Source organism: Alternaria postmessia (genome assembly GCF_024291825.1).
Source record: "Alternaria postmessia strain BMP 2775 chromosome Unknown scaffold_22, whole genome shotgun sequence".
Lineage (NCBI taxonomy): Eukaryota > Fungi > Ascomycota > Dothideomycetes > Pleosporales > Pleosporaceae > Alternaria > Alternaria postmessia.
In genome coordinates, this window is record NW_026260095.1 from 290,712 (window position 1) to 318,172 (window position 27,461).

Sequence of the window (27,461 nt, forward strand, 5' to 3'; positions counted from 1 at the left end):
ATTTTGGAGTCCCAGCTGCGACAAGCACACCAACATCAATGTCCCCGCAAACATGGTACACCAAAGATGTTCCACCGCAGACGATCTCGTCAAGCTCAAAGCTCTCCTCATTCTGAGAGGCGCTATGGTTCCCCAAGCCTAGCCCCGCATCTCACCCCGCTTTGGAGAACCACATGGTTCTCCACCTCCGCAGCGTTCATAGATTGAGAGCCGGCTAATACCTTGAACCTCGCCACCGACGTCGATATGCAGTTCCCTCATGTATTTTGGACTTTAGGCCTCCTGCGCATAGAAGGAAATGATGGAGTACCCATGGAAGTTGGAGAAGAGCTAGCCAGCCGTGAACGATGGACTCGGGTAATGGACGCAGGAAAGCGCATGGCGCACCTGCGTGCCGGAAAGACGCTTCATGGTCAATCATGCATAATGCAAGTAAAGACTTGGATCTGGCATCGAATGGAGCTTTGTAAATTGTTCTGTTCTTATATACCTACTAGTTCACCTTCGCTCTCAATCTCTCCTCGACATGGCGACAACAGATCTTCAGCGTTCAGTAACCGACGAGAAGCATGAAGAAGTGCAGCGCGAATATCTTGAGCAAGATGAAAGTGCAGAAACGATCGAAAACGAGAAAAAGGAGGATGCGCTGCGGCGGAAACTGGATTGCTTTGTTGCGCCAGTCATGATGATGCTGATGCTCATCAGCTATCTGGATCGTGGGAACATTGGATTCGCTGCGACGCAGGGTATGACGACGGATATTGGGCTGAAGGGAAGCGAACTGAACGTACGTTAAGACACTGGTAAGCAAAATGGGATATGTATCAAGACTGACAAAATCATAGACTGCTGTGTCAGTGTTCTACATCTTCTACATTCTCGCTGAAGTACGTACTGCATATGACTCCTTTAGCTCAGCATATCTGATCATAAACAGTTTCCAACCTCACTCCTCGTCAAGAGGCTTCATTTTAACCGAGTTATCCCCACCATCACATTCTGCTGGGGTATCACATGTCTTTGCACAGGCTTTGTGCAAAACTTCGCCGGCCTAGTCACCACACGCATCTTCCTAGGTTTCTTCGAAGGATGCTTGTTTCCAGCGATGACACTATTTCTATGCAATTGGTACACAAGAGAGGAGCTGGGTATTCGAATCGCATATCTCTTCATAGCATCAGCGCTCTCGGGAGCTTTCGGTGGCCTTATCGCATTTGGCATCCTCTACATGAACGGAGTAGCTGGGTGGTCCGGATGGAGGTGGTAAGTCGTAGGCATCGTACCTTTCAGGGGCCTTGTTCGACTAACAAACTATTCAGGCTGTATATTATCGAGGGCATTATTACAGTGATATGGGCATTTTGTTGCATCTTCCTTGTCCCAAAGTCGTTCGAAACAGCGTATTTCCTCAACGACGAAGAGAAGACACTCATGCGCCAGCGTGCACATCGGACACAAGCATACTCCGACTCTGAGGGCTCTGGGCATTACGGAAAGGCCGATATCAAGGAGGCAGCAAAGGACATCAAGAGCTGGGTTCATGGTTTCATCCAGATCGCAGTCGTGACGATTCTGTATGGATTTGGTACATTCTTGCCCATCATCATCAGGAATGGGTTCAATTTTTCCACGAAACAGGTATGCTTAAGTGCCTTGTATCTTTCAACACAACGCTCACATGGTTAGGCGCAATATCTCGTCATTCCTGTCAACGTCTGGGGAGCAATCGTATATGCGATCGGCGCATATCTGTCGGATCGCTACCAAACTCGATTCTTACCACTGATCCTGATGGCGCCTATAGGCATCGCCGGATACGCCATTCTACTATCTCCTGTCAGCCCGTACGTACAATACTTCGCTACTTATCTTATCGCGACTGCCTGTTTCCTCTGCACTGGCGGGAACATCACCTGGTTATCCGCAAACTGCGCGCCCGATGGCAAACGCGCTGCATCTTTGGGAATCCTTCTAACCCTCACCAACATCGGCGGCGTGGTATCTGGCCAAATCTACCAAAGCAACGCAGCGCCCAAGTACACTTTGGGTCATGCGTGGAGTTTGGGCTGTTTGGCTTTTGCGTGGTGTGGGTGGTGGATTATCAAGGCGATCTACAGAAGGAGAGAGAAGAGAAAGGATGCTAAACTTGCACGAGGATATAGTATGCCTGCTGGAAAGCAATACACAGATCGCGAACCAGACTTTAGGTATCAGATCTAGGTAAAGAACATCCTAAGCCGTAATGACGAACACAGAGTACTACAGTACGTGTTGTTGTATGCTTCAGAAACTTTTTGTGGATTTCATGTTACTCACAATCACATCGAAATACACCGCGTCACATGATAACATCAAAACCGTCTGAGAACAAAGAAGCAGGTGAACAATGCTGTATGGGAATCTATTCGATAATGATACGACGGTCACTAAGGTCGCTCCCAGCGAACTGTTGCACGACTGCACCATCCATTGCGCCGTGTATATAGCAATCGCTTACGAGCTTGTGTCGGCCGTCTTTCACTCGTGTGAGGAGGAAAGGAACTGTCGCACCAAAAATAATGCAACATATGTCACCAAATTCAACCAAGTCACCACGCGGTAATATCCATAACCGCCCATTTACTGTCAAAAATAGTTTTGAGCGGTTCATTGGATGCAGATCTTCTTCAAACCTTAATGCATGTTGTTTCTCTCTCGCCGTCCACTCTACGGCCTTCACACCACTCGAGCGGGCCACACGGGTCTTTTTCTTGTATGCTTCCAAGTGCTCTTTCTGACGTTCATCAGAAACCGACTCATTGGAACGTTCTGCTGGATAGCCCTGCATCAATGTACGAACAATGACTTCTCGACGTATTGCAAGTCCCAATCCAGTCGCCGTTTGAACTACATGATCTGATAAGGTATCGATGGGCAATTCGTCTGATCCGCGGACCGTTGGATTCGGGTGTATATAGCTCAAGCTTTCTCGATCATGCTGTATCGTATTGGAAATCCAAACAACTTTGTCGAAGACGAAACCTCCAACCGTCAACAAGCCTTCTTCGTCAGGACTAATGGTTGCGAAGAACTTCGTGGACCCACTAGCTCTGTACCAATATCTTGGGTCCATGATTCGCCCGAAACGCCGTCCAGAAACATGCCATGCTGGTACCCATGATGGATAACCACCATTCAGAAGACTCTCTCTACTCCTGTGGTAAACGGCCGAGAGTACGAGTGGTCCTTCTGTGAGACTTTTCATCAGCGCGCAGGCGAGACGAATGTTGAGGTCGTGTATTGAGGACGTGTAATCTGCGTCTACCAGCGTGCGGCCCTCTCCGTCCTTGGCGACCGGACAGCCCAAGAATGCGTAGACGTGATCTCTAGGCTCTGTAGCTTTCAGACTTCGGGATGCGCGAAGGACTTTACAAAGAGTCTGGTCTTTGTACCTAGCGGCTACAAAGGCCAATCCAACTCGAGATTGTTGCCATGATACTGATCGATTGGTATTGTATTGAAAGTAGAGGGCTATGCTTTTCCGAGAACGATAGCGGATGCTCCCAATGATTCTTCGAATGGTGAGGTAGAAGTCCCTGTTTAGATCAAGCCACACACATATCTCCAGTAAATCGGCGATGTCGACGCTGGCTGAACCCCAGAGCATGCGACATTCGGCGGCGACAGCGACTTCCTGAACAGTCCATACTCGTTTGAACCATGGAAGCTCGAAGAAGTCTGACGACCCCTGACCATCTGTCCTGGTCTATGCTGATAGGATAAGGTTCCTCGAATAGTTCCATTCTGGAGACTTTCTTGCCCGCCTTCACCAACGAGTCTCCAAAATGGGTGTTGGCCTCGCAAATCAGAGCGAACGTATCTTCGGCGACATTGCTGACATCGCATCCGAGCCAAACGAGCACGCACTTTGCGTTGGCGTACACTTCACCCATTCTTTTGACCTGATGTCCCTCTTCTTGGTCATCTTTCTGGTTGATACACAGGGCATCCGCCCAAAGTAGTCGAGGCTCGGAAGGATGTCGAAAGTTCCGAAGAGCATCGGCAAGGCTGACGGTGATTGACACCTGCAGTCCGTCACACTGCACATCGATAGTGTCGTTCGCATTGCCCCAGACGTACGATATCGCCTCGTATGCGTCCTTTGACGTTCCTATGTCAATGATCTCGAGGCTGCACTGGATGTCGTCTTCGGTTTTGCCGGGCTGGAGTTTTAGAACACGTATAAACTCGCCCTGTGGGAGTGGTTCGTAGATCGTGTAGGCTAGTCCTTTATTGACTTTTTGTAGTCGCTTAGCTTCGGGAGGTGGAGAAGGCGACGTAATGCTGTGTGGACATCCTTTGGTAGCAAGTTTCCATAATACAGGAAGTCAATAGGTTTGTCGTGTCGGTAGGGGAAGGTCAACTCAGAAGGAAGGCTGAGGCTGTGTTAGGGCGCAGCTGCAAGCCACCCACGTGCCAACCCACGCGACGTCACATACGCTCGAAAGACCTCAATGGGAATCTACTTGACAGTAACGAGTAGATGTAATTAGACGCTCTAAAGAAGACGCTGTGCCCCAGTAGTATCTGATGCTGAACATAGGAAAAGTCCCAAAGCCGTGTATATGCCCAATACCGCCCCGAGACCAACCAGCCCCGTGGCATCAGAGACCAAACCCAAAGAAAAGTGGTATGCTGTGGTATCATCCATATGCGAGCCAAACACCAAGAAACGCCATGTAACACCCTCGCATTCGACACATTCCCTGCCGACTATGCGAAGTAGTTGTTTACGGACAGGTCAGACTCCTTGTCCTCTTGCTATCGCCCAAACCCAGCACCTCTCCTCTGACATGCTTGGGTACCTGAGCCTTAGCCCAGCACTGCATGGCAACTCTGCGCATGAGCTCCACCTCTTCGTCGCGCAGTCTCAATTGGCGCTTGGCCAGCTTGCTCTTCCTGAGCTTGACACCCTTTTCCTGAACTGCTTGTCCTGACACAACAAAAGGAACGGTGGGATGTGTCAAGCCACGCTTTGAGCCGGGGCGTTCGGTGGTAGGTGATGAGACGAGGGATTCGAGGTTTACGCATTCGGCAATGAGGGCTTGGATGCCGGCGGAGAGTTGTGTTGCGCGCGAAAGGATGTAGCCCCAGATCTCTGAGCCTTCCCAGAACGGATCGTTGATAACGGCGTGCTGGAGCGCGGGGAGGATGTGAGGGAGCGGCGGAAGGGTCTTGTCTTCGATGTCCTGCGGTGGCTCTTCTTGCGTTGGGGTAGCGATGTTTGCTGTGCTAAGCAGGCTGGCTGCAATAGTCAATCGGATGTGGCTGTCGGTGCTCAGAGTTGCGGTGACGACGCATGCGGGACATCCACGTGTACGGCACCAGTCTGCCTCCTCTGTGATGAAGCATTGGAGGCCAATGAATGCGCTGCGCGATTCGCCCGAGAAGGCGAGCTCAAGATCAGAGGCGCGCTGTGTGCAGAGTGCGGCCGAGGCCAGTGTTGACGCGCGGGAGAAGAGGGTCACGACGGGCATGATGAGGGCGTGGAGCATGTCGCGGTGGAGGAGATATGTCTGCTTCGCCTGGGGAGAACATTGCGAGTGTGTTGCGCAGAAGCTGCCATGTCTGTTAGTGCTGGCTCCTCGAATTGATGCTGTCGTGAGGCTGGGGCAGGAATGTGGAGGTGGAGAGCGATACGGCAGCGCGATAGATAAGCTTGCTTCACGCGGCAAGGGAACAACATACTCAGCATCTCTGGCCAAATGCCTCCTCAGCGCACAAAAGGCCTTGGAAGTGCCCAAGGCCTCGACATCCTCATGTGGGATCACAAAAGGGCTCTCCATGGGTGCAGCGTATCCGTAGTCCATCGTATCTCTCTGTCGGCGTGGCTGTCTCGCTTCGCATCGGTATGCAGTCGGTCTATCTCGAATCGGCACGAACAAGCTTCTTTAACGACAAGGCTAAAAAGCAAACAAGAGGAGAAAGAGGGGAGCAAAGCAAAGCAAGCACGATGCCAGGGAAAGAAGACTCGACGTTATTATTATTATTAGTATTCCCTGCAACGGATGCCGTTCCCTATTTCACCCCCAAATGACGCGAACGAGCCTCCCTCATGCCAGGAGTCCCACCCGCTGCTGCTGCCGGGGTGGATCCCATTGTAGATCTAGACTTGCATATGGCGCACCCCCCTTTCCTTATCCGCCCACGCTTGTGCATTGCCCGTATCCCACGACAACTTTATGTAGCCAACTAGCTGGCGCCAGATGGCTTCACTGCCGGCCGGGGAGTATCTGCGTTTCGGATTCGGAAAGAAAACGCGGCGTTGGCGGTTAGTCGTTGTAGCGCATCAACAACCTTTTACTTTTCCACCGACCTATCGACCGACCGACCAACTTCACCGTCGCCGAAAGGGGTCGACTGTCTCCGTTGTGTCTTCGTTAATTTGAGGGGCGCCATGTTGCTTATCTCATACATACACGCGTACGTACCCTCGACCTTCTCGCGCTTCTTCCCCTAAGCCAATTTGCGAGCATGATCTTCAAAATGATGCAACCCAGCTTCACCGACCCCGACCGCACTGAGGCCGATCAAACCGCGCATCGCGATCGCACGACTCCCACCTCGTGGGTACAGCAGTTTGCTGCCAAGGACGACCTTGTCTTTGCTGCTGCAAACCCCACTGAAACACGTTTCGATAAACATAGTCCCTAGCCCGAGTGTTCGCGAGGCCACTAAAAACATCGCGACAGCGTTGACTGCCGCACTATTGGAATCGCGTAGCGGCAGAATGACAACATCAGCTGCGCCATTTCTCCTCATTCTGCAGAGGCCATGACAACATCGTCTACACCTCAAGCACGATGGAATACAAAGGCACGACTGAGAAGGAGTCGGTTATGTTGCTGAACATGTCGTCTAGTTTATGAAAAATGGATCCGAATTACGCGTATCACTTGCTGTACCGCGGCCGTGATCGGTCTCATCACTCATCATGGTACACAACATGCTACATGATGAGTGATGAGACGATGCCATATTCTGTGGGACCGAAAAATAGTCGCGACATCTTCTTAGTCAAGTTTTTGGTGACACTGCCATAATAGATTCAGGTGCGAGCTGAAAGTACGAGTTTGCTGACGATAACGTTTACGCTACGGGCGACGGGCGCTCCCGTGATCGACACTACAGCACGATACATTCCCATTTTTCCCGCTTTAGATACACTATCTGCTGTCGTGGCGCAAACCATTCATCTTACTATTCCAATGACGCTGCCCAGCCAATATTACTACTGCTCATGTCCACAATTCTAGTCCTTGTTCGTTTTCGTCACTGTATCCTACGCGTATCCACCTCCACAGCCGATGACCCCCTACCACGTGTATGTGGAGATGCACCAGCTTGCAATCCATTAGAATGGTTGCTAGTCAGGAACGGCTGAAACGTGCAATTGCGCTATCGATCAGAATCTTGTCGCGCAAGCCGGAGTGGTGGCCGTTGAAGCATGGCGCCATATATAGCAGCATGACAGTTCCATGTCGCGGGAAGCGACCCCAAGCTGGTGTAGACTTTGGGTCTATCGGACTTGGCTACCAGTATACTGGGCGCCATGTACCAGGTTCCAATTAGTCAAGTCGACGCGCGCGTGGTACGCGTCTGTATCGCCATCTCAATAGTGATAGTTCCAACGAATTGTAACGTGTATCCGGGTCAATATTGACGTCCAAACCTTCTCTGCCTCATCAAGTCGCCGAGAAGTGGAGAACATAACGATTCGGACGCTTCGTTCACCTGAACCAGAAAACCGAGTATGATCCATCGTTGCTAAGGATGCGCCGTTGGGTGCCGTCGGTGGCCTGTTTTCTTCCAAAAGGATCCGTAAGGAGCATTGTAAGCTTCTCGGAAATCGGTCCCATTTCTTGCTTCGATACTGGTACAGGTGGGCTCAAAAGGCTCGGGTCAGGCTGGAGGATAGCGAAGATGCTGCTCTTCGACCTGCCGACCATCCGACGATGGACGTCCAGCAAATGATCGTACAGCGGCCAGAGGGTGTCCAGATAACGTGCCGCAACAGGTTCGCATGGCTTGCACGGCTCGAGCATGTCCATGCACGATTTCGCATACGCGAGATCTGCCTCAACACCGTCAACCTGACCATCCATGAGTTTGGTGGTTGCGCTGAAGAGGAGGCAGATTGCGGCTGAAAAAGACCAGTAGATGATGATCCAGCAGCGCTTGGTCAGTGTGCCATCGAAGGAGATTAGTCCCAACATGCGAGCAATGTTCTGAGCTGCCATTGCACATTCCTGCCGATATCTCTTAACATCTTCGACCGATATGTTGTTCAAAGGCGATGGCGTGCTATCAATAAGCTGGGCTTCAGCCGACGCGACTAGCAGCTGGCGATATAACAAGACTAGTGCACCAAGATACATGATATGTACCATGAATACTGCACGTCTTTGGTAGACTGTTAGATCCTGGGCTTCGCTCGAAAGAAGCGTGGGAATTTGTAACGCGTGTGGAATCTCCTCGCGCCACTTCTCCAACTTTGTGGCAAGCATCGTGATGTTTCCCTTGGTAGTCAATTCAGGAGAGGCCAACGTTTTTGCAACCTCGGCAGCGATCAAGTTGATCTTGCTAATTTGCATATGTATGAGTTCGTCAATGGGGAGCTGATCTGGATGGTATACAACACAGGCAGTCTGGCTATATTAGTATCGTGGTCACAAAATTATGTGCCTAGCGACATACCTGGGTATCATTGGCTGTCACCTCGGAGGGATAACCAAGGGTGTAAGAGAGCCAGGAATCCATGAACACGAGGCTACGGAAGATCTTCTTCCAATTCTCGTCCGAGGCTGAGCGAGACCAAGCTTGCGCAGACGGACACTTCCAGCGGGCGATCTGCAATCCTGCAGCTGTGGCTTGTTAGCTTGGTGGCGCGGTTGTCAAGCGGGAATGAACATACCAATCAAATACTTGGCGCTCATGTGCTTCTCGAGTAGCGAGTAGAACGACAGAGAGAGTAATAGACGCATTGTACGGAAGTAGTCTTGTCTCGCAGTCTGCTCATTGAACTGAAGCGTTCCAGACGCGTATAGCAGTCGTCGCATGCGGTCGGGGAAGGCATCGATATCGTAATGTGCGCCCATTGCCGCAACCGTAAAACACTCAGCAAGAGTCATCTCATCCACCTGCTTTTGAGGCCGGTAGATGCGGTTAAGTATCTCATTCACCTGTTCGTAGGTCCACATGAAGAGAAGCGATCCGGTCCCTCGCACAAACGCTTTCATGGACCGCCGGACACGGTCTTCGGGAGGTAGAAAGCCTTGATTGAACTGCTGAACGCCACCTCCGTTGAGTATTTCGCCCCTGAGGGTGACCAACTCACTGAATGCGAGCGTCAATGCATTATGACATGCTTCGGCTTCGGGTCCACTCGATACACTGGAGGACTGAAGCGACACAGGACTGTCTGAGGAGATTGGACTGGCACGTGAGTATTGTCTAGTGTTGTTGGAAGTATCTGTCGTTGAGCGACTGTTCCCCGGTCGTTGTTTGCTGGAGATTGAGGTTGCTTGCTGCGTCTTGAAGTCGTTCAAGTAAGCTTGATACTTCCGCCAATTATCTGTTTTCTTGTATTCGTCCATCTGGGCTTCAAATTCTTGCATAGCTCGAGCGGCATTGCTCTCCCATACCCGCTTTCTCTCTGCGGGGAGCTCCTGCCATCTTCGGCCGACCTCTCGAGCTATATCCACAAAGGACAGTTGGCTGACCTCAGGGTCGGTGCGGAGCTGGTCAGCGAAGTTGACATCTGACGGCATGTTAGATCAAACACCGATGGTACTTTCGTAAGAAGAGCGTACAAGCCGTTTTTGGCTTCTTTGGCGCGTTTGGATCTGCCCGAGGATGCCGCCTGTACCTCCTCTTCTCTCGTGGTGGTGGGGTTGTTGTTTGTCTCGTGAAGCTTTCCAAAGCGGACGTCGATAAGGAAGTGGGTTCTGGTGAATTGGCTTCTGGCTCCAGCGATAATGATTGAGGAATCCCACGGTACGTGGCAATCTCGCGCTGTAGTAATCTTCTGTGGCCAAGCTTGAACTCGAGCGCCGTCAGATCATCCTCGGTAATGTCTGCAACGCTCTCCCAGTTATGGAAACCATTTTCGGATAGTACCTGAGCGTACTGGGTCAGACCAATCCGCTCCAGAACCTCGGTGAGGTCTGGGATGGGGGAACTAGAAAAGGTAGAGATCGCCATAAGGAGTGACGTCTGTGGTGGGAGAAGATGGGAAATGGGAGAAATGGCATATATGAGGGTGGCCACACGGCATGACAGATGCCGCGACTACGGTCTCACGGACAGGCAGAAGCTGAGAAGGACGTTATAGGATAGCGCGCAGTCGTGTCTGGTGGTCTGGACCGTGTAGATGAAAAGAAGGGTGTTCGAGGCTCTCACAGCCCCGACCCACTTTTGACACCCGCTAGTGGCAGCAGCCGGTTTCTGCCACGGGCGGGAAATTCCATGGGAATTCAAGACGCCGCCACACGGTGCGTCCATGGTATTTGTATTCTTCCATGAGAGCATTGTTCATCAGATCCAAAAGCCATATTATTAACTCTCCGATTCTTCTTCTGCTACTACGATTGAGAGTTTTGGCCTCGTCCAGTGCAGAACATGGCATCCCGTCAGCACCGCGCGCTGAGTCCAGACCTCGCATCTCGATGCAAAGACAACCATCAGAATCATGTGGCCCACAGACTCACCACCAGGACGCGCTGTCGCTCAATTTAGCTATCCGCGTCCAAGAGACAACATACGATGCTTCTGCACTATTTGTGGAAGGAACGCTACCCGAGGAGTTTAACGTTGACCGCCTTCACACCATTCGAATACCTGAAGCACCTCCGGAATTGCTTTCCACCTCCCTCTTCCAGTCAGAAGCCATCATCTGCACTGCAGTGTCCCATGAGCAGGTAACGAACGACCGGGGGCCGCTGATCGAAAAGCTGCTCGACGATCGTGTTCGTAAAAGCAACCTGGGAAGGCCTAGACTACTGGTGAAGCTCCGGTACAGCGGCGCAGCACCTCGCCAGTCTTCTAGCCCGCCCACTCGGCTTCCCGCTTCCCATGCGTGTCTGCGCCACAACTCCGCGCGATAATTAAGGAATATGCCTTCCCGTCAATCGGCACGCTTTCTCCACAAACTTTTGCTGATCTCAGACATCGTAGATCTACGCATCCCGGTCATTGGTAGATGGCATCTGGCCTCCACGCTGAAACAAACAGCCTTGCGACTGTTGTAGCACGTGCGCGAAGATCCATTTATGATCCTGAAGCATGCAGCCACTTGTAGTCAGGCTCGTGCCTGAATCACACAACGATCCACGCTACACAAGCATTAGTATTCAAATCGTAACGGAGGGTACAGCAACCGAAACTAGCACGCCTGCCTTTGCACATGAGGCTAAATGGTAGGCTTTCTTGCATTGGTATAATTGGTACTTGGCACGACAATCCAAGCCTCGTGCAAACAACTGCAGATGGTTCTATAGACAACGCTCTACTAACGCATTCTTGTACGCATCATATCCATCGAACGGAAACCGTATTAGGACAATATCCTAGACGCTACAGGTACTTCTGCATAAGCTCCTTGACTCGACTCAGATTTAGCCCTTCGATCTTGTTTCCGTTGCCTTCCATCGTTTCCGCCATACAGACCACGTTGTATATGGCCTCTTCCACGACATCGGCACTCGCCTCGAATAAGGCATTGATAGTCTGGTCATCAGTCATCTTTACTGGCACCTCTCTCGCTTTGTACGGATCGACAGAAGCTTGGCCTGCTGTGACAGTCTGAACGTGCAACTCGTTGGCTGTGGAGAAGGCAAGGAAGACATCGCCGGAAGAATTCGTGCCATAGCCGCCTACGCGTGATAGTCCAACGGTTGCACGTTTAGCCAGTCGTTGCAGTTGTTGCGGATGGAGCGGAGCGTCTGTGGCAAGGACTATGATGATAGACCCGTCTTTCTTGTCCTTCTCTTTCTTCACTTTGAACAGCAGATTCGCTTGCGCCATCAGATCTGGATCATCGGGGTTCTCTTCGATCTTCCGCTTCTGCTCTTCGTAGATGATTCTGCCAATCGGTGCGCCTCCAATCTTGAAGTCCCACATCTTGCCGTAGTTTGCTTGAACCAGTGCCGCAACGGTATAGCTTTTGCCATCTTCACCTGGCACTACACGAGAGCTCGATCCAGTACCTCCTTTGAAGTAATGGCAGATCATACCCGTGCCACCTCCCGTGTTCCCTTCTTTTACTGACTCGCTGCTCGCTTTGTCAATGCCATCCACAACATGCTTCGGGGTCACAGCGAACTTGGATACATCGTGCAAGAAGCCATCAAAAGTTTCCGCAACGACAGGCAGCAAGAACCAATCGACCTTGCCGCTCTTATCGCAGTTATCACGGATGGCGGATTCGTAGATGCCGTTATACGCTGAGCCAACGCCGAAGCTACCCGTGATGATGATAGGAGAAAACAAGAGGCCCATCTCCTCGATGAGGTGAGCCCCAGTCATCTCTCCAGAGCCATTAAAACGAAATATGCCTGCAAAACAGGCTTTGTGAAACCAATCTTTGCGCGGCAGAATGGTTGTTACGCCTGTGTTGATGTCGTTCGGCGGTGCGTCAGGATAGGCAGGCGATGAATGGATGGATTCCGTATGCACGAGTACACCAGGAACGTCTGTCAAACTATTCTTGGGGCCGGGCTGATAACGGCCAAGATACAGCGTTGGCAACAAATTGCGAATACGCTGGCGTGGAGTATCAGATGCTGACAGAGAAGACATGGCGGGCTGGGTCCTGTGATTACCAAAAGCGATGATATTGGTATGGTTGAGATGAAACTTAGAGGAGAAGTATAGGGCAGATACGTGGCAGCCTGGATGCCTCACAATACTTATACCTTGTCTTCAACCATTTACCCGCCTATATCAAGCTCACAGTCGGCAGGTTTCCGCCTGCGCGCTTCTTGCAGGCACCAGCATAACATTCCTCAGAAGGGCGCAAGGCATGCAAACACCTAACGAGGGCGCCACACGGATGAAGGAGCTGCATCTGGCAGGTACGAAGGATTGTGGACCAGTTTTTTCGTCGGGGTTCGCGACGAAATTCACTGGACTATGAGGTTACTCACCTTAGAGAGGTGGTAGATGTATGCTAGCAGCGAAGGAGCCGCGAGACGAAAGAGTCATACACGACGATCCGCTCCTTCGTGCATGATTAGCGTAGTGGCTGCTAACCGGGCGTGGCCCGCCTCCTCATTTTTGACTGTTCTCACCGAGCATCGACTGCATCTGAATGCAACAGTTGTCATGGGTCATCATGACTGCAGATGACAGAGATTGCGAGCGGACAGACTGACGTGCGTAGTGAGCGGCCATTGCGCCCGCACATATCTCCGAACCCGTTCACGACTCAGCTGCCAAGGCCCGTCGAACCGGTCTCCAACACTACAAGCTTGACCTTCTCCAGTCGATTTGATCTCCGCAATATGCCGTCTCGGGGTTATCTGACGTAGTCGGTCCGCTGTAAGGTACCCCCACCCTTGCAATGGAGAAGAAAAAGGCTGAGGTTCTCTTTGGAGGTTCTTGCGACCCAATCTTCATCACCAACCCACAAGATGCTCACACGATTCCTTGCGGTAGGACTCCTGAGCCTCGTGAGGCCTGCCCGAGCCAGCTATGGATTCTATGTCGGAAAAGGTCTGACGCAGGATGGTAGTGTCATGCTAGGTGGAACTGGAGAGGAAGTGTCTTCGCATTGGCTTCAGATTTTCCCAGCCAAAGATCACGCCCCGAACGCGACGATTACCGTCGGAGTAACCGAAGACGCATCGATGCCTGGCCAGTTGATGAACATCTCCCAAGTACCACATACCTTCCGTTATCTCTCTATGGAATACTCCGACTTCGAAGGCTTTCCCCCTCCTCTAACGAACGGCGGCGTGAATGAGAAGGGCGTTGGTGTTCGGGACATCTGGGCTCAAAACCGTGACGACCTCATTGCCATGACGCCGAACCCTCAGACTGGATTGCAATACTCCGACCTAGCTCGTGTTGTGATGGAACGGGCAAGCACCGCTCGCGAAGGTGTTGAACTCATCGGCCAAATGATAGCAGAATACGGATACGCCGATTACGGCGGTAACTCGCACCTGATTGCAGACGCGAATGAAGGATGGGTCGTATGGCAGATGTCAGGAGGCAAGAAGCTCTGGGCAGCAGAGCGCCTAGGAGAAAACGACGTCCGCGTGCTTTACCCAGGCTACATTGAGGATTTCCCCGTCGATTTCCAGAACAGTTCAGACTACATGGGCAGTCCAAACATTGTGAGCTTCGCTATCGAACAAGGATGGTGGAATCCGAATGGTACTGAGCCATTCAACATTTTCAATGCATACGCACCTCAAGAGGAAGGATACACCGCTCGCGACGGAGGCGCGAAGTATATGTCGCAAGCCGCTCTCGAGGACGCTACCCGTGCGATGGCTCCGGTGACGGAGAAAGATCTCATCGAACGCGTTCGCGATTACCGCATCTCGGACGACGAAGCCGGGTACGGCCAAGTTGTCTCCCTTCGCGCAGACATGGATCCAGATCTGATTCGCATCTGGGTTGCACCGACTGGCTCTGTGACGGCACCTTTCAATCCGTGGTGGCTGGGTGTGAAGAGCGTTCCACCAGAGTATGGTCTGCACCGCTATCTGTACAAGGACGCCGCCTCGACTTTCTTGGATACCGACTACCAGTACCAGGAGGCCACGCACTTTGCTGGTCGCATCTTCAAACAGGTGCTATATTACACTTGCTCGGATCCGGAAACATACCTACCCATTGTCCAGAATATGTTACATGGATTTGAAAACGCTTCATTTGCGGACATGGAATGGGTAGAGCGCACTGCCAAGACGTTGGTTGACAATGGAATGCGCGATGATGCGCTCGAACTTCTGACTTTCTATTCGCATACTAGGGCGGAGAAGGCATTGGCTTTGGGGAAGACTATGGTAGACGCGCTCGATGCATATGTCAAGCTCATGGGACAGTTCCGCATGCCGACTGGTGACCGCATCAACGACCCGGGACTTGGAGCTGAGACTGTGAACTGCCTAGTCGGTTGGGATCCTGACCAGCCAGCTGATAAGCAAAGACCGTTGAGGAGGTTCAGACGTCAGGTTTGAGACCATGATAAAAGTGGTGTGAAATAACCAGGGTCTTCCTCTTAGTCATGGAAGAATTCGAGTAACATTTTCACTGGAACTCCCTTGTACTCAGTCATGGAAAGATACAAGTGACTTTGTCCGTGCTGTTGAACACCGTCGTGTAGCGTCCCACACCTACACCTGCTCATGAACCATCACAGGCACAACTAGCGCCTAGGGTGATTTTATTCGCAGGTGTTGATGATGCTCAGTGGCAAATCGCGTGTTGCACGCGTTGAGAGGAGACTATGGCAAAGGCTGGCTTACTAAAGCCATATGCGGATGAGCCTCGGCGGCCGACCCGCTTGAGCTCCGTATGGCGCATCCACGCCGCAAGCTGTCCTCCCCGCCACAGCATTCACCATAACAACTCAACTTCACGAACTCCCTGATCTGATCCCCTCGAACGCTGCCGTAGTAACCGATCGTATACTAGAAATCAATCTACGAAATTAAACCCCGCCACCATGCCCGGCAAGATCATACCCGTGACGTCGTCTTCGCACTTCTCCCAGCTCCTCTCGCAGTCGACATACACGGTTGTCGACTTCTACGCCGACTGGTGTGGGCCATGCAAAGCAATCGCGCCCGTTTTCCAGGGCTTGGCAGAGAAGGAGACCAAGCCTGGCAAGATGCAGTTCGTCAAGGTGGATGTGGACAGTCAACAGGAGGTTGCAAAGAAGTACGGCGTTAGCGCGTAAGTATACCACCACGGACACATATAGGGACTGGGAGCTAATGTCGGTCGTGTAGTATGCCAACTTTTCTCATCATCAAATCCTCATCTGTAGTCGAGACCATCCGTGGCGCCAACCCCGCCGCCCTCACAGCCGCCGTCCGCAAAGCTGCCAGTGACACATCTGGCCCAGGTGCCGCCTCTGCTGTTTTCCAGACTAAGGGTCGTACACTCGGCTCAGCTTCTGAACCTAGCCGTCCCGTCGGCGAGAGCCCGTTTGCCAATCTACAAAGGATGTTGCTCGGGAACGGCGGACTGAGCGACTTGGTCGTGAGGTTCGCAGCGCTGTACTTTGTCAGCTTGTTCGCCTTCGATTCATACAAAGCTGCAGAAGAGAGTGCCTTCAATGTCCGTGCAAGGCGGTAGATGATAGCTGGAGACGGAACGATTAGTCGTGGAGAGCAAGTCGGACAACGCTCCACAGAGGCAGCGAGTTCCGCACTCCATCGGATATATGGCGTTTGGAATAAGAGCATGGCGTTCATGGTATACCATTTCGAGTCTCAGTGCCTTTTCAACACAAATGTTGGCTACGGCATCATTTACACAAATCATCTTAGATTCATCTTTAAATTTAGCAACTTCCCTCCCGTTGCGTCATGCCAAACGTCTTGGCTTTTCTCTTTTGCACTCTTTTACGAATCTAGTGTTTTTCTTCGCACGCCTGTCGTGACATAGGACTATGCTGGACCCCGCCACGTCTATATTGAGAGTCAAACATATGGCACAGTATTTCAAATGCATCGTAATTCTGGAGCAGAACTCTGCGGGTCTTTGTATCGCAGCAGTCCAGCCAATTTGTACTCAGCATTGAGTGAGGAGATTTCTTATCGCCGATGAACTGTATAGGGAGGATATGGTGTGTCAGATGGATGCAGTGCCCTCCCTTCAGAACGCCATAGCAGCTGAACTGTAGTCTGCGTGCCTATGATGCCGAGCTTTCACTTTATCAAGTATTGCTGGATGTCTTCACAATACGGTCTGCCGACATTCCATAAATTGCCACAATCGGAACTTTATGCGTGATGATTTGAGATCATGCAAGTGCAGCAAACGTGGCACAAACAGCCATGATATACTATTCGAGTATCTTAACATTTGAATTCTTCTCTGCACCAAGTATCAATTCGCCAGATCCGCCGACCATGCTATCCACAAGCCCAACACACTTCACGCCCGAACAGTGCGATGACGCCTGGGAACGTGTCGACCTTGAGAGGACCTACAAGAATCTTTACAGGGAGTATATCTTTCTTTCTGTGCAGCTTTCACGCGCCACCCGCCCTTTCGGAAGAGAGCGTACGATCCACAACCTACTGAATGTACGACTAAAACTTGAGCATCATCTCAAAAGCCTCAAAAGCCAGTATCAAGAGGAGCAAACGGACTTGCAGCGTAATCAAGTAGGGTTGAAAAATGAGCCTCCAACGGACGAAGTGAATTACGACATTGTAGCGGAACTCCGCAAGGAGCTCCAGAGTAGCAAAGATACACTCGAGGATGTTTTGAATGGAATCAACCAATCCCAAGACACTAGCGGAACAGTCCGACTCATGAATGATATCGTGCAGTTGCGAGTTGAGAAGATTAAGCTGCTTGAGCGGCTGACAGACTTGGAAAAGAAGAAAAGAGACCTGGAGAAAGTGATTGACAAAACAGAGATTGGGAACATGTTGCGATATACACGGCTAGATGAGGAGGAAGATGAAGACAGGGCGCAGCTGCGATTGTTGCTCAACCAATCTATGGACGAATGTGAAACATTGAAAAAGCGAGTCGAATATTATGCAGAGCTTCTGGGTTGAGTAAGGTACACAGACGCGGAAGCTATAACGGCGGCTTGTAGCAAAAGGAGCAAGAATCTTCGAGAGCATCTGTAATCTGGTAATAACATTATCGCGTTACATCCATCCTCATATCCTTCCTTTGATGAGACCACCAGGTCTGTTCCTCGTTGGGTGCACTGGTGTATCCCCTATGTCAGCCATCTTATCCTCCAGCAACCGTGTCATATGTTCTACCACATCCCTGTATCCTGCATCGGCGTACACGTTGAACAGTTCCAACGGATCTTCCTGGCAATCGAATAGCTCCCACTCTTTATGCTCGGCATCCGCTGGTCTCGCACCCTCAATCCCAAAGTCCTCATTATACCAGTAGATGAGCTTGTATCGCTGGTCCCTCACACCGTAATGCGCATATGCTGCATGAATCATGTCATTGTGCATCCAGTACCGGTGATATGCAACTTGTTGCCAATCCGAAGGTGTCTGGCCTTGTAGCAGTTTGCGGAAGGATACGCCCTGCATATAGCTCGGTATGCGCAGACCCGCAGCATCAAGAAACGTTGGCGCGAAGTCCACGTTGCAAATGATGTCGTCGCATACGGATCCTGCTTTGATCTCCTTGGGCCAGCGTACCAGAAACGGCATCTGGAAACTCTCTTCATACATGAAGCGCTTATCGAACCAACCATGCTCTCCAAGGAAGAAGCCTTGGTCTGAGGTGTAGATTACGATTGTGTTCTCCGCGAGACCCTCTGCGTCCAGGTAGTCTAGCATTCGGCCCGTATTATCGTCAATAGATTGGATGGTGCGAAGATAGCGTTGCATGTATCGTTGGTACTTGAACTCGGCGAGTTCTGCGGGGGTTTTGAAAGTAAAGACGGTTCCGTCGTCTTTATCGAGAAGGCGCATCTTGGTAACATCTTCAGGGTTAGGAATCTTTCGATCATCTAGTAGGAAAGTCAGCACGCCGAGAAGTAGAAAAGAAATGGGCTGCGCTCACTCCACCAGTATATATCGATCAGTTTCTCACCGACTTCGTTGCCGCCATCAGGCTGGACCAATCCCAAGTCATGATATGTGATGTCGTCTGCAATGCGCATCTTTGCGATCTTGGCAGCCCTGGCTCTATTCTTGTAGTCGTCTGTAAAGGTATCTGGTAATCGAACTGGATCTTTGTACAGATGCTTGTGCTTCGGGTCGCATTCCCAACTACGATGCGGCGCCTTGTGATGGCACATGACGAAGAAAGGTCTCGATTTGTCCCTGTTCTTGATAAAGTCCAGGCTCTTCTCGGCAATGATATCTGTTGCATATCCTGGAACCCGCTTTGTACCTGATGGCTCGATAAACATAGGATCGTAGTACTCGCCCTGCCCAGGCACAATACTCCAGTAGTCAAAACCTGTTGGCTCGTGTCCCTTACCTTCGCCAAGGTGCCATTTCCCCACCATTGCTGTCTGGTAGCCTCCAGCTTGCAGGGCTTTGGCCACGTTGGGAAGGCGTTCATTGATCTCGGAGTTGAGTGTCATGACCAGATTGACGTGGTTGTGGGTTCCTGTCAAAATTGCAGCACGCGACGGCGTACAAATACTGTTCGTTACATAACAATGATTGAATAGCATGCCCTCTTTGGCAATTCTGTCAAGATTCGGGGTGTGGTTGATGCCAGCGCCGTAGGCGGAGATGGACTTTGAGGCGTGATCGTCCGCCATCATGAAGATGATGTTTGGGCGGTCTTGTGTCGCCATCTTCGGTATAATACTGAGAAAGCTTTTAACGCGCGCTCACTTTCGTAATCTCTGTCAGGATGGTTTGAATAACTTCGATAATCATAAATAAAGGAATGGTGGAAGAAGGGAGATGTCATGCTAGGGCACCACGCGTCTCTTAAACGCGTGATTAGCCGTTATGCGGACAAGCATAAGCCGCAACTGGCTCGAAGAAACTCGGGAATGCATCCTGCACTGTCTCATCGGTAATGCAAACTGATAGTAGCTTGGGCGCAAGAGAGCAGACGGGCTGAGGAGACACGCGATGCGGAGGTCTGAGTGGAGCGATCCCACGCTACGGGTGTCGGGCTCGTCCAAATCTGGTAACCGATGCCTGTCGGTGGCTCAACCAAGTGAGAACTCGTCCGACAAGACTTTGGCGCGTACCACATGATCTTGAGAAAGTACCGCGACTCATGTGGTATCGGATATCGTCATTATGGCTAGAAGCACGACTTGATCGCTGCTTAGGCGCGACCAACCGGAGCTGCAAACGGCCGACAATCCTAGGTGGCTTAATGAAATCCTGCAGGACATCTTTGCATCCCCAGATTTTGCCCCAGCTTCCATTACCCGCTTGCCGAAGAAGGCCCAATGAGGCTTGACCCAGTGCTGTATATAAGGTTGACTAGAAGTGATCCATGCAGATATAACGCAGTTCAAACGCTGCGGAAATCATATTTCATTCCTGCCCAGACAAGAACGAAGTACATTGACAGACTCTGATATTATGGCACCAGATACTTCACAAGAAGAAAAGAACACCATGACCACGATGGAAGCTATGGAACCAGATAAAGACGTTACAGGGTATGAAGACGAAGCTGTCCGAGGCACAGAACAGGAGAAGACAATGCCTCTGAAGGCTGCCTTCAAGTATTATCGAAAAGCCGTGTTTTGGTCTATTACTATCTGTGAGTAAGCGGGGTTGTGATCTTGTAACTGTCACTTACGTTGTCAATAGCTATGGCCACCATCATGGAGTCTTACGACATGCAGCTCATCAGCTCCTTCTACGCATTTCCCCAGTTTAATCGAAAGTACGGTAAACAACTGCCAAACGGTACATGGCAGGTTGATGCAGACTGGCAGCTGGGTCTAAGTCTAGCATCACTGATCGGTCTCATCTTTGGCGTGTTTGCCAGTGGATACCTTGGTGATCGCTACGGACCCCGATATGTCATGATTGCAGCGCATTGCTTCCTGGCTGGATTTGTCGCTATAATCTTTACGGCGCAAAGCGTTGAGATACTGTTTGCAGGCGAGTTGTTATGGTATTTGATGGCACCCAAAAATGATGTCTGGAAAACTCTAACAAGCGTAGTGCGTGTACCTGGGGCCTCTTCGCTGCAGCAACACCGACATACGCCGCTGAGATCGTCCCTATGGCACTAAGAGGATACCTCACGACATACGTCAATCTTTGCTGGGTCATCGGACGAATCCTTGCGACCGGTGTCCTACGAGGCATGTTACCGGTGCAGTCGGAGTGGTCTTTCAGAGTCCCGTTCGCGCTCCAGTGGATGTGGCCACCAGTGTTGATTTTTGCCACCTGGTTCTCACCAGAGAGCCCTTGGTGGCTCGTTCGCAAAGGGCGTATCGATGAAGCAAGGAAGACGCTGGACCGCCTGGTAAGCGCACCTTCTGGGATAGTTGACAACGACCATCGTCTTGCCATGATGCAGCATACCGTTGCACTGGAGCGTAAATTGAAGGTTGGTGGATCTTTCCTGGATTGCTTCAAGGGCACGAATCTGCGTAGGACAGAGATTGCAATGCTCTCTTGGGGCGGACAAATACTTCCTGGCTTCATCATCCAGGGATACACGACCTACTTCTTCACCCTCGCCGGACTCGCTCCAAGCGACTCTTTCAATCTTACGATGGGTGTCTTTGGTATGGCTTTTGTTGGTACATGCGCGTCGTGGTTCTTGCAGCCTCGGATGGGGCGGCGCACCATCTACATTGCAGGTTTAGCCATCATGCTGCCGATCATGTGGATTGTTGCTTTTCTCGAGTTCGCGCCAAACGCAGGCAGCAACTCCAGCATCAAATGGGCACAATCATCCATATTGATGATTTGGTTCTTCACCTACGGTAAGTATAAGCTCCTGATTCCGAATACTTGTCAGAGCTAACGCTGTGCTAGGCATAACGATTGGTCCAATTCCTTATGCTATCGCCGCTGAAGTCGGCGCAGTACAGTTGCGCTATAAGACAATCGCTCTTGGTCGTAACATGTACTACTTCCTTTCCATCATCAACGTCGTTATCTCGCCGTACATGCTCAACCCGAGCAAGTGGGATCTTAAGGGGAAGGCAGCGTTTCCTGCTGCTATATTGAACGTATGTCTGTTGATTTGGGCCTACTATAGGCTACCAGAAACAAAGGGCATGACACCGGAGACCCTAGATCATCTGTTTCACGAGAAGATCAGCGCTCGGAAGTTCAAAGCAGAGGCATCCAGGTTCCAATAAACTATCATGGAGCGCAGAGTCGCTTGAGTTCGAGAACATTCAGGCGCGAGGATATGAAGTCCATGTAACAGTCCAGTAGATTGCATCCATCTGCGGTATATCAGTCCACAGCCATGAGGTGATTAGAAATAGAAAAGTATTACCGTTACATTCATGAATTGGTTCCGGTTAATGACAAACCTGAGAGTGAGCAGACAGTCCCGGGTTGTACTTCCAAGATCCACGGACGCGCTCGCCCTGGTTGTGCCTCTCAAGGATTGAGAGGATTGGTGCCACTGACAGCTGTCCGGGTCGCACTTGATGAGTGGCAATTGCGGTGGGGTGATGATTCGCTAATGGTCGTTCAGAACTATACAAATCATGGTGAATGGAAAAAAGGCGACGAGTTTTGGTGAGCTTGGCTGTCGACTATGTGGTAGAATGGATGGGATTGAACCTTGCAGACGTCAAAGTCGTCGGGCTTGCTACAGACTGTGTAGTTCGCTCCAGCCATGTGGCCAATCGACGCTCGTAGATGCCGACAGCCGGACGCTAATTCCTAGTTCGGCTTCATCCACTCTTCGCCATATGCCCCCTGTTTAGACACATCCAGCACGACCCGTAGGCCCGTACCGGGTCTCAGTAACCGATGGTCTTGAGAGTATGATCACTGTCCGAAACTGTTGTGTTGCTACCATGTGGTGGTGGCTAGGATCTTTGGCGGCGACAACTCGCTCGGAAATTTGATGATAACGAAAGACCTGGTCCCACCTAGCAAACCTGTTCTGGCTGCAAAGAACGTCCAAAATGGTAGCCTGCGCTCAGTGTAGGCAAAGAAAGGTAATGATCCTCGACTGCCTATACAGTAAATGCTTACCTCAGGTTACAGGTTCGATGTGAAGGCGGCCCAGTTAGTTGCGATGCATGTAAGCGACTGGGGTTTCAATGCTCCTTGGGCCTTGCTACCACCCCAATCGCCGACGTTGGCAACCTACCGGTGGCATCTCGAAAGCGAGGCACGCGAGCATGTGATGCATGTCGTTCTCAGAGATCGCGATGCACAGGTGAAACTCCTAGCTGTCGCCGCTGTCGAGAGCTCAACATTCCATGCAACTATACGCTTTCGGTTCGCCAATACCGCGCTGGAGAACGTCACAAAAGAAGTCTGGTTTCTGTCGAACAAATTATTAACCAATCGGGAGGGGATGATGTCGGCAGGGCAACGCACGGCACGCCGACAACCGGGAGTGAGGTCACAGCGAGTCCAGATACTTCTGCCACTGAACATATTGACAAGTACATGAACTCACTCAATTGAGACTATTATAGCTAATGAACCCAGAATTCTTGGGTGCGATCGAGCCGTCATCCGGCAACATATTGACGCTTATTACGACTACATCTATCCAGTTCCAATTTTCAGCTTCTTGCATCGAGCAGAATTCTTGGGACAGTACACGGCTGGCATTGTTTCACCAGCGCTGCTTCTTGCCGTATGTGGTGTGTCATCGCGCTTCCTGCCATCTCCTAGGGAACGAGCCGGCATGATCAAATCATGGATCGAGCAGGCTGAGACGATCATATTCCAGAATATGGGAAAAATGAATGTTGCTGATGTTCAGGCGTTAATGCTCCTTGAGCTGCATTGCATGTATAATCACCAGAACGGCAAAAGTTTCACTTATATATCATTGGCAGTCAGGATGGCTTACTTACTCAAGCTACACAAAGAGAACAGCCAGCTGCCATTTGTTGAACAGGAATCTCGACGGAGGCTCCTGTGGTGCATGTTTGCATTGGATAGACTCCATGCTGGTGGTGTTCCAGTAAGTCCACGCCCAAGACGTCAATCTTCAGCGTTATCCGCTTGAAACTCTTCTATAAAGAGAGGTTGGCGGATTTTGCATGACTTCGCTCACTTGATGCTGAATCAGTGTTGATTTGATAGCAGGAATACATCCTTCTGCCCGCGACCTCAGTACATGTACAACTTCCGTGCCCAGAACACTTTTTCCAAATCGACACTCCTGTCGCGACACCACACATCCATGAAACCCAAGCGGACAACTCCAAGCTTACACCCGCGGCGTTTTTGCTGCGTATCTTCAACGCCCGCAACCATGTACTCCAGTAAAGCTACCCGACTATGGCCCTGTGTCGAGATTTCACTAACATGGCAGGTATACGAAACAACTCCTGGACGCTTCACTTAGCCCGGAGACTTCTCTAGCACAATTCCAAATGCTTGAAGGAGAGCTTAGGGAGATACACGAGTCTTTGCCCGCAGAGCTTGTGTTCAGCACACGTGCCTATCAACTCCGGACGTTCTCTCCCGAGCGCACGACTTTTACTATTTTACATCTTTACTTCCACCACTGTCATTGCGAACTTTATCGGTTGCTCAATCCAGGATACCGCGAGGCTCTTCCGCAATCGGTTATCTACTCCAGTTCACCCGAACTCGTTGCATACGCGCAGTCGAAATGCCTCGAGCACGCAATCTCCATAGGCGAGATCGTTGCATCAACCTACGGTCTGGTGGAGATCAGTCCTTATGTTAGCGATACATCTTGCTTCGTTATCTTGTATCAGGCCTCGTGTGCTATACTCTACGCATGCCACCGTGACAGTCCTGCTTATGTCATGAAAGCCGAAACCGCACGGCGATACCTAGTCGCATTCATCGCGACATTGCAAAGTCTACTCTCTTACTTCCCAAGGTATGCTATATACGTCAAAGACATCCGTAATATGCTTCGTAGCATTGACGAGCCGAATGTACCGCTCCCAGCTCAGAAGGCGTCAAATGAGGTGGACTTCCGCGCACGTATAGTACCTAGCGAAGAGAATTCGGATGAGGACAATTTGGTCAGCGAGATTGCGGGCTCTACTTCTAATGTCAGGGACGATACAGCGCATTCTACGTCTCAGACCGCTGATGTGCCCGTTGGATCACTGCCAGAACTCGTGGAAATGTCGCTTCATACACCATCCACCCTGGAAGGACAGGATCATTTGTTCGCTGATTTGGAGACATCTCAGTACAACATGGACCTTACAATGGATCTTGATCAGGGCTTGCTGTGGGATTGGGCAGATGCTTTGGGATCAGGCTTCAGCATATGAGTTCGATTGGTGAAAGCTCGTCTCAAGCTGTTGCGGCACTCCAAGAATACACCGTTCATTGAATGACATGTGTGTGCGTTCATTGGTGGAATACGCTGTATAACTTCCACCAACAGTTCATCATTCGAAATTATCTACACCTGAAGTTCTACCAAGTCAATGCATAACCTTACATTCGATTACAACTAACCACAGCACTGGCTGTACAGCTCTTCCACAGGCATCAACTTTGAAATTAAGCGTCTTCCCCGTCGCCACACCAAAATTGTCGATTACATCGAATGGGTGGCTCACATTCGCCTATACATGAACAACTTCGAACCGTAAGCACAACACCAACGATCACTGGCGAAGGGTGAGACCCAATCATATTTCCCCCACGTCAACGGGGTGCTTCGCGAAGGAAGAAGAAATCACGTTTCTTTATGCCACGAGCGAGGGTCCCATCTGTCGACGCAGGATCACTAGAGTATATGGGATCGACGAAGCAAGCATAATTGCAGCAGGTTGATGAAATTTACCAGTTCCTAGGAAGTTTCATGTGGCTACAAAAAACACATATTATTACCTAGTACGAGGATTTTCGCTTGCTAGACGAAGATGAGCTTGAGCCACTTGACGTGGGTCTGTTGCCAGCAACCTCGGCCTCGTCCTTCTTACTCCGGACGACACGCTCACACCAGGAGCACCAGCTTCTGAGCTCACCTTTGACCTCGCGCTCGAGATATTGGATCGACTTGGTCTTCTCATCTTCGTATAGCTTGACACACTCTCCAACGCGCACCTGTTTCTTGTGTTTGACTTTTAGTACCCCGCCAATGCCTTCAATCTCCTGAGTGAGGTAGCAAGAACCCCTCCAGCGTTCGGGCGACTCTGGAGTTTGCGATCTCTCGATAGTGTCCAAGAGGTTCTGCTCGCAGGTCTCGTGCTCGACAATACGTGAACCCAAGCACGCACTGCCTCGCCCACACTCTACGCCCTCGATACCCTCGCCAAACCCAACGCCTAAGCCGCCCAGCATGCGAGTGTACGTCGTGCGGTAGCTCCAACCGCGGACATAGTGGGTGTCTGCATTTCGCAGGTCCTTGCCACATGGCGCGCAAAGCCAGACCACATTGTCGCAATTGCAGGGCGTACGTTCGAAAGCTGGGGCTGTGAAGGCTCTCGGTTCGTCACCGTCAAAGAGCACTGGATGTGTGTCGGGGGACCCAGGTGGCGACGACGACGACATTGACGACGTGCGCTGCTTTTGTACAGCCATCAGCAGCGGGAGGGGCGCCTTGGCGCATGTCCGGCATAGTCGACGATGGCGCGCGCGAAGTGTAGGCGTTGGTGGAGGTTTCATTGTGCAGTTCTACGAGGCCCGTTAGCTTCAAGCCTCTCCCTGTATGTTCGAGCGTCATACTCGGCAAACGATATCTCCACACCGCTGGCAGTCGCCCACCATGTCGCGTGCGCACTTCCCGACGCGACCAGTCGTCAGTCTATTCTCCAGGACCATACCGTGTCGCCCCTCTTGCAGTCGCGACTCCAGCTTCTCGCCGAGTTCGCCGTCTTCGTTCTCGCAATGAAGTGTGTGCTTGACAAGTTGGCTGCGATACTCGAGTAGGTTGGCGCGGAACTGCCTGCAAGTGCGCGAGAGGTCATGCAGCGTGTTGAGGTCGAGCTGAGCGGCGAGCTGGCTGACTATTCTGTGTGGTTAATGTGGTTAGCATACATCAAGGCGTGGAGTCAAGTCCATGCTATGGCTGGAGCTCACGAACGGATAGCAGCTCAGTGCCTGGCTGAATCCATTGATATTCGGGTTCGGCCTCTCGTAGCCCGCCGTCACGCTCCCTTCTGTCGGCGCATCAAGAGAGTGATACAACGGCTTAGCGTTAAACCGGCCAGAAGACGGGTGGGGATTCTCTAATGAGGTCGGTTCATCGTCGTCCAGATCAACTAAAACCACCATCGTGGGCAGCCGCAGAACGAGTGTGCAGCATCGAAGCCACACAAGGCTTGTATGTTCAAAAATGAGAGTGTTGATGGATAGAGCGATGCCGGAGTCATGACGAACTGGAGACACGCTCCGTCGCGTTGGTGGGGCGCTTGGCGTTACGCGGCTTTGCTTCCGTTCCACAGATACGCGTCTTTCCCTCATAGTGACGCTCGCAACTGTGGTACCTCAGAATCACGAGTTCATCACCATCAGGTGTGCTTGTTTGCTTACGGATGTTCCAGACTTCACGCAAAGCGGTGCTGGCGCGCTGAAAAACTTAGTAACGAGCCATACAGGGCTTTAAAGATGCAGAGCAGCCGTGAATGGGCAATATGTTCATATAAAACCACTTGA

The 27,461-nt window shown here is 51.2% G+C and overlaps 11 protein-coding genes across 11 annotated transcripts; 6 read left to right on the top strand and 5 right to left on the bottom strand.

Annotated features, from left to right (window-relative positions):
• Positions 1-526: 526 nt before the first annotated feature.
• J4E82_004637 (uncharacterized protein) lies at positions 527-2,220 on the top strand (the record flags this gene model as incomplete). Its single annotated transcript, XM_051730913.1, has 5 exons — positions 527-787; positions 846-887; positions 938-1,263; positions 1,320-1,638; positions 1,687-2,220. The coding sequence occupies 5 exons, from the start codon at positions 527-529 to the stop codon at positions 2,218-2,220; spliced, it is 1,482 nt and encodes a 493-aa protein (XP_051589394.1).
• A 2,549-nt stretch (positions 2,221-4,769) lies between these two features.
• J4E82_004638 (uncharacterized protein) lies at positions 4,770-5,849 on the bottom strand (the record flags this gene model as incomplete). Its single annotated transcript, XM_051730914.1, has 2 exons — positions 4,770-5,598; positions 5,728-5,849. 2 exons carry the CDS (start codon positions 5,847-5,849, stop codon positions 4,770-4,772), a joined length of 951 nt encoding a protein of 316 aa, XP_051589395.1.
• Positions 5,850-7,769: 1,920 nt separating this feature from the next.
• On the bottom strand, positions 7,770-10,242 carry J4E82_004639 (uncharacterized protein; the record flags this gene model as incomplete). The annotated part of the gene is made up of 4 exons (XM_051730915.1): positions 7,770-8,687; positions 8,737-8,903; positions 8,954-9,799; positions 9,852-10,242. 4 exons carry the CDS (start codon positions 10,240-10,242, stop codon positions 7,770-7,772), a joined length of 2,322 nt encoding a protein of 773 aa, XP_051589396.1.
• A 1,371-nt stretch (positions 10,243-11,613) lies between these two features.
• J4E82_004640 (uncharacterized protein) lies at positions 11,614-12,837 on the bottom strand (the record flags this gene model as incomplete). Its single annotated transcript, XM_051730916.1, has 1 exon — positions 11,614-12,837. One exon carries the CDS (start codon positions 12,835-12,837, stop codon positions 11,614-11,616), a length of 1,224 nt encoding a protein of 407 aa, XP_051589397.1.
• An 833-nt stretch (positions 12,838-13,670) lies between these two features.
• On the top strand, positions 13,671-15,230 carry J4E82_004641 (uncharacterized protein; the record flags this gene model as incomplete). Its single annotated transcript, XM_051730917.1, has 1 exon — positions 13,671-15,230. The coding sequence occupies one exon, from the start codon at positions 13,671-13,673 to the stop codon at positions 15,228-15,230; it is 1,560 nt and encodes a 519-aa protein (XP_051589398.1).
• A 488-nt stretch (positions 15,231-15,718) lies between these two features.
• J4E82_004642 (uncharacterized protein) lies at positions 15,719-16,353 on the top strand (the record flags this gene model as incomplete). Its single annotated transcript, XM_051730918.1, has 2 exons — positions 15,719-15,948; positions 16,005-16,353. The coding sequence occupies 2 exons, from the start codon at positions 15,719-15,721 to the stop codon at positions 16,351-16,353; spliced, it is 579 nt and encodes a 192-aa protein (XP_051589399.1).
• A 704-nt stretch (positions 16,354-17,057) lies between these two features.
• Positions 17,058-17,792, top strand: J4E82_004643 (uncharacterized protein; the record flags this gene model as incomplete). The annotated part of the gene is made up of 1 exon (XM_051730919.1): positions 17,058-17,792. The coding sequence occupies one exon, from the start codon at positions 17,058-17,060 to the stop codon at positions 17,790-17,792; it is 735 nt and encodes a 244-aa protein (XP_051589400.1).
• A 108-nt stretch (positions 17,793-17,900) lies between these two features.
• J4E82_004644 (uncharacterized protein) lies at positions 17,901-19,522 on the bottom strand (the record flags this gene model as incomplete). Its single annotated transcript, XM_051730920.1, has 2 exons — positions 17,901-18,721; positions 18,775-19,522. The coding sequence occupies 2 exons, from the start codon at positions 19,520-19,522 to the stop codon at positions 17,901-17,903; spliced, it is 1,569 nt and encodes a 522-aa protein (XP_051589401.1).
• A 751-nt stretch (positions 19,523-20,273) lies between these two features.
• J4E82_004645 (uncharacterized protein) lies at positions 20,274-22,021 on the top strand (the record flags this gene model as incomplete). Its single annotated transcript, XM_051730921.1, has 4 exons — positions 20,274-20,457; positions 20,508-20,817; positions 20,868-21,640; positions 21,693-22,021. 4 exons carry the CDS (start codon positions 20,274-20,276, stop codon positions 22,019-22,021), a joined length of 1,596 nt encoding a protein of 531 aa, XP_051589402.1.
• Positions 22,022-24,241: 2,220 nt separating this feature from the next.
• Positions 24,242-25,126, top strand: J4E82_004646 (uncharacterized protein; the record flags this gene model as incomplete). The annotated part of the gene is made up of 1 exon (XM_051730922.1): positions 24,242-25,126. The coding sequence occupies one exon, from the start codon at positions 24,242-24,244 to the stop codon at positions 25,124-25,126; it is 885 nt and encodes a 294-aa protein (XP_051589403.1).
• A 568-nt stretch (positions 25,127-25,694) lies between these two features.
• Positions 25,695-27,080, bottom strand: J4E82_004647 (uncharacterized protein; the record flags this gene model as incomplete). The annotated part of the gene is made up of 3 exons (XM_051730923.1): positions 25,695-26,480; positions 26,532-26,817; positions 26,890-27,080. 3 exons carry the CDS (start codon positions 27,078-27,080, stop codon positions 25,695-25,697), a joined length of 1,263 nt encoding a protein of 420 aa, XP_051589404.1.
• Between the last annotated feature and the right edge of the window lie 381 nt (positions 27,081-27,461).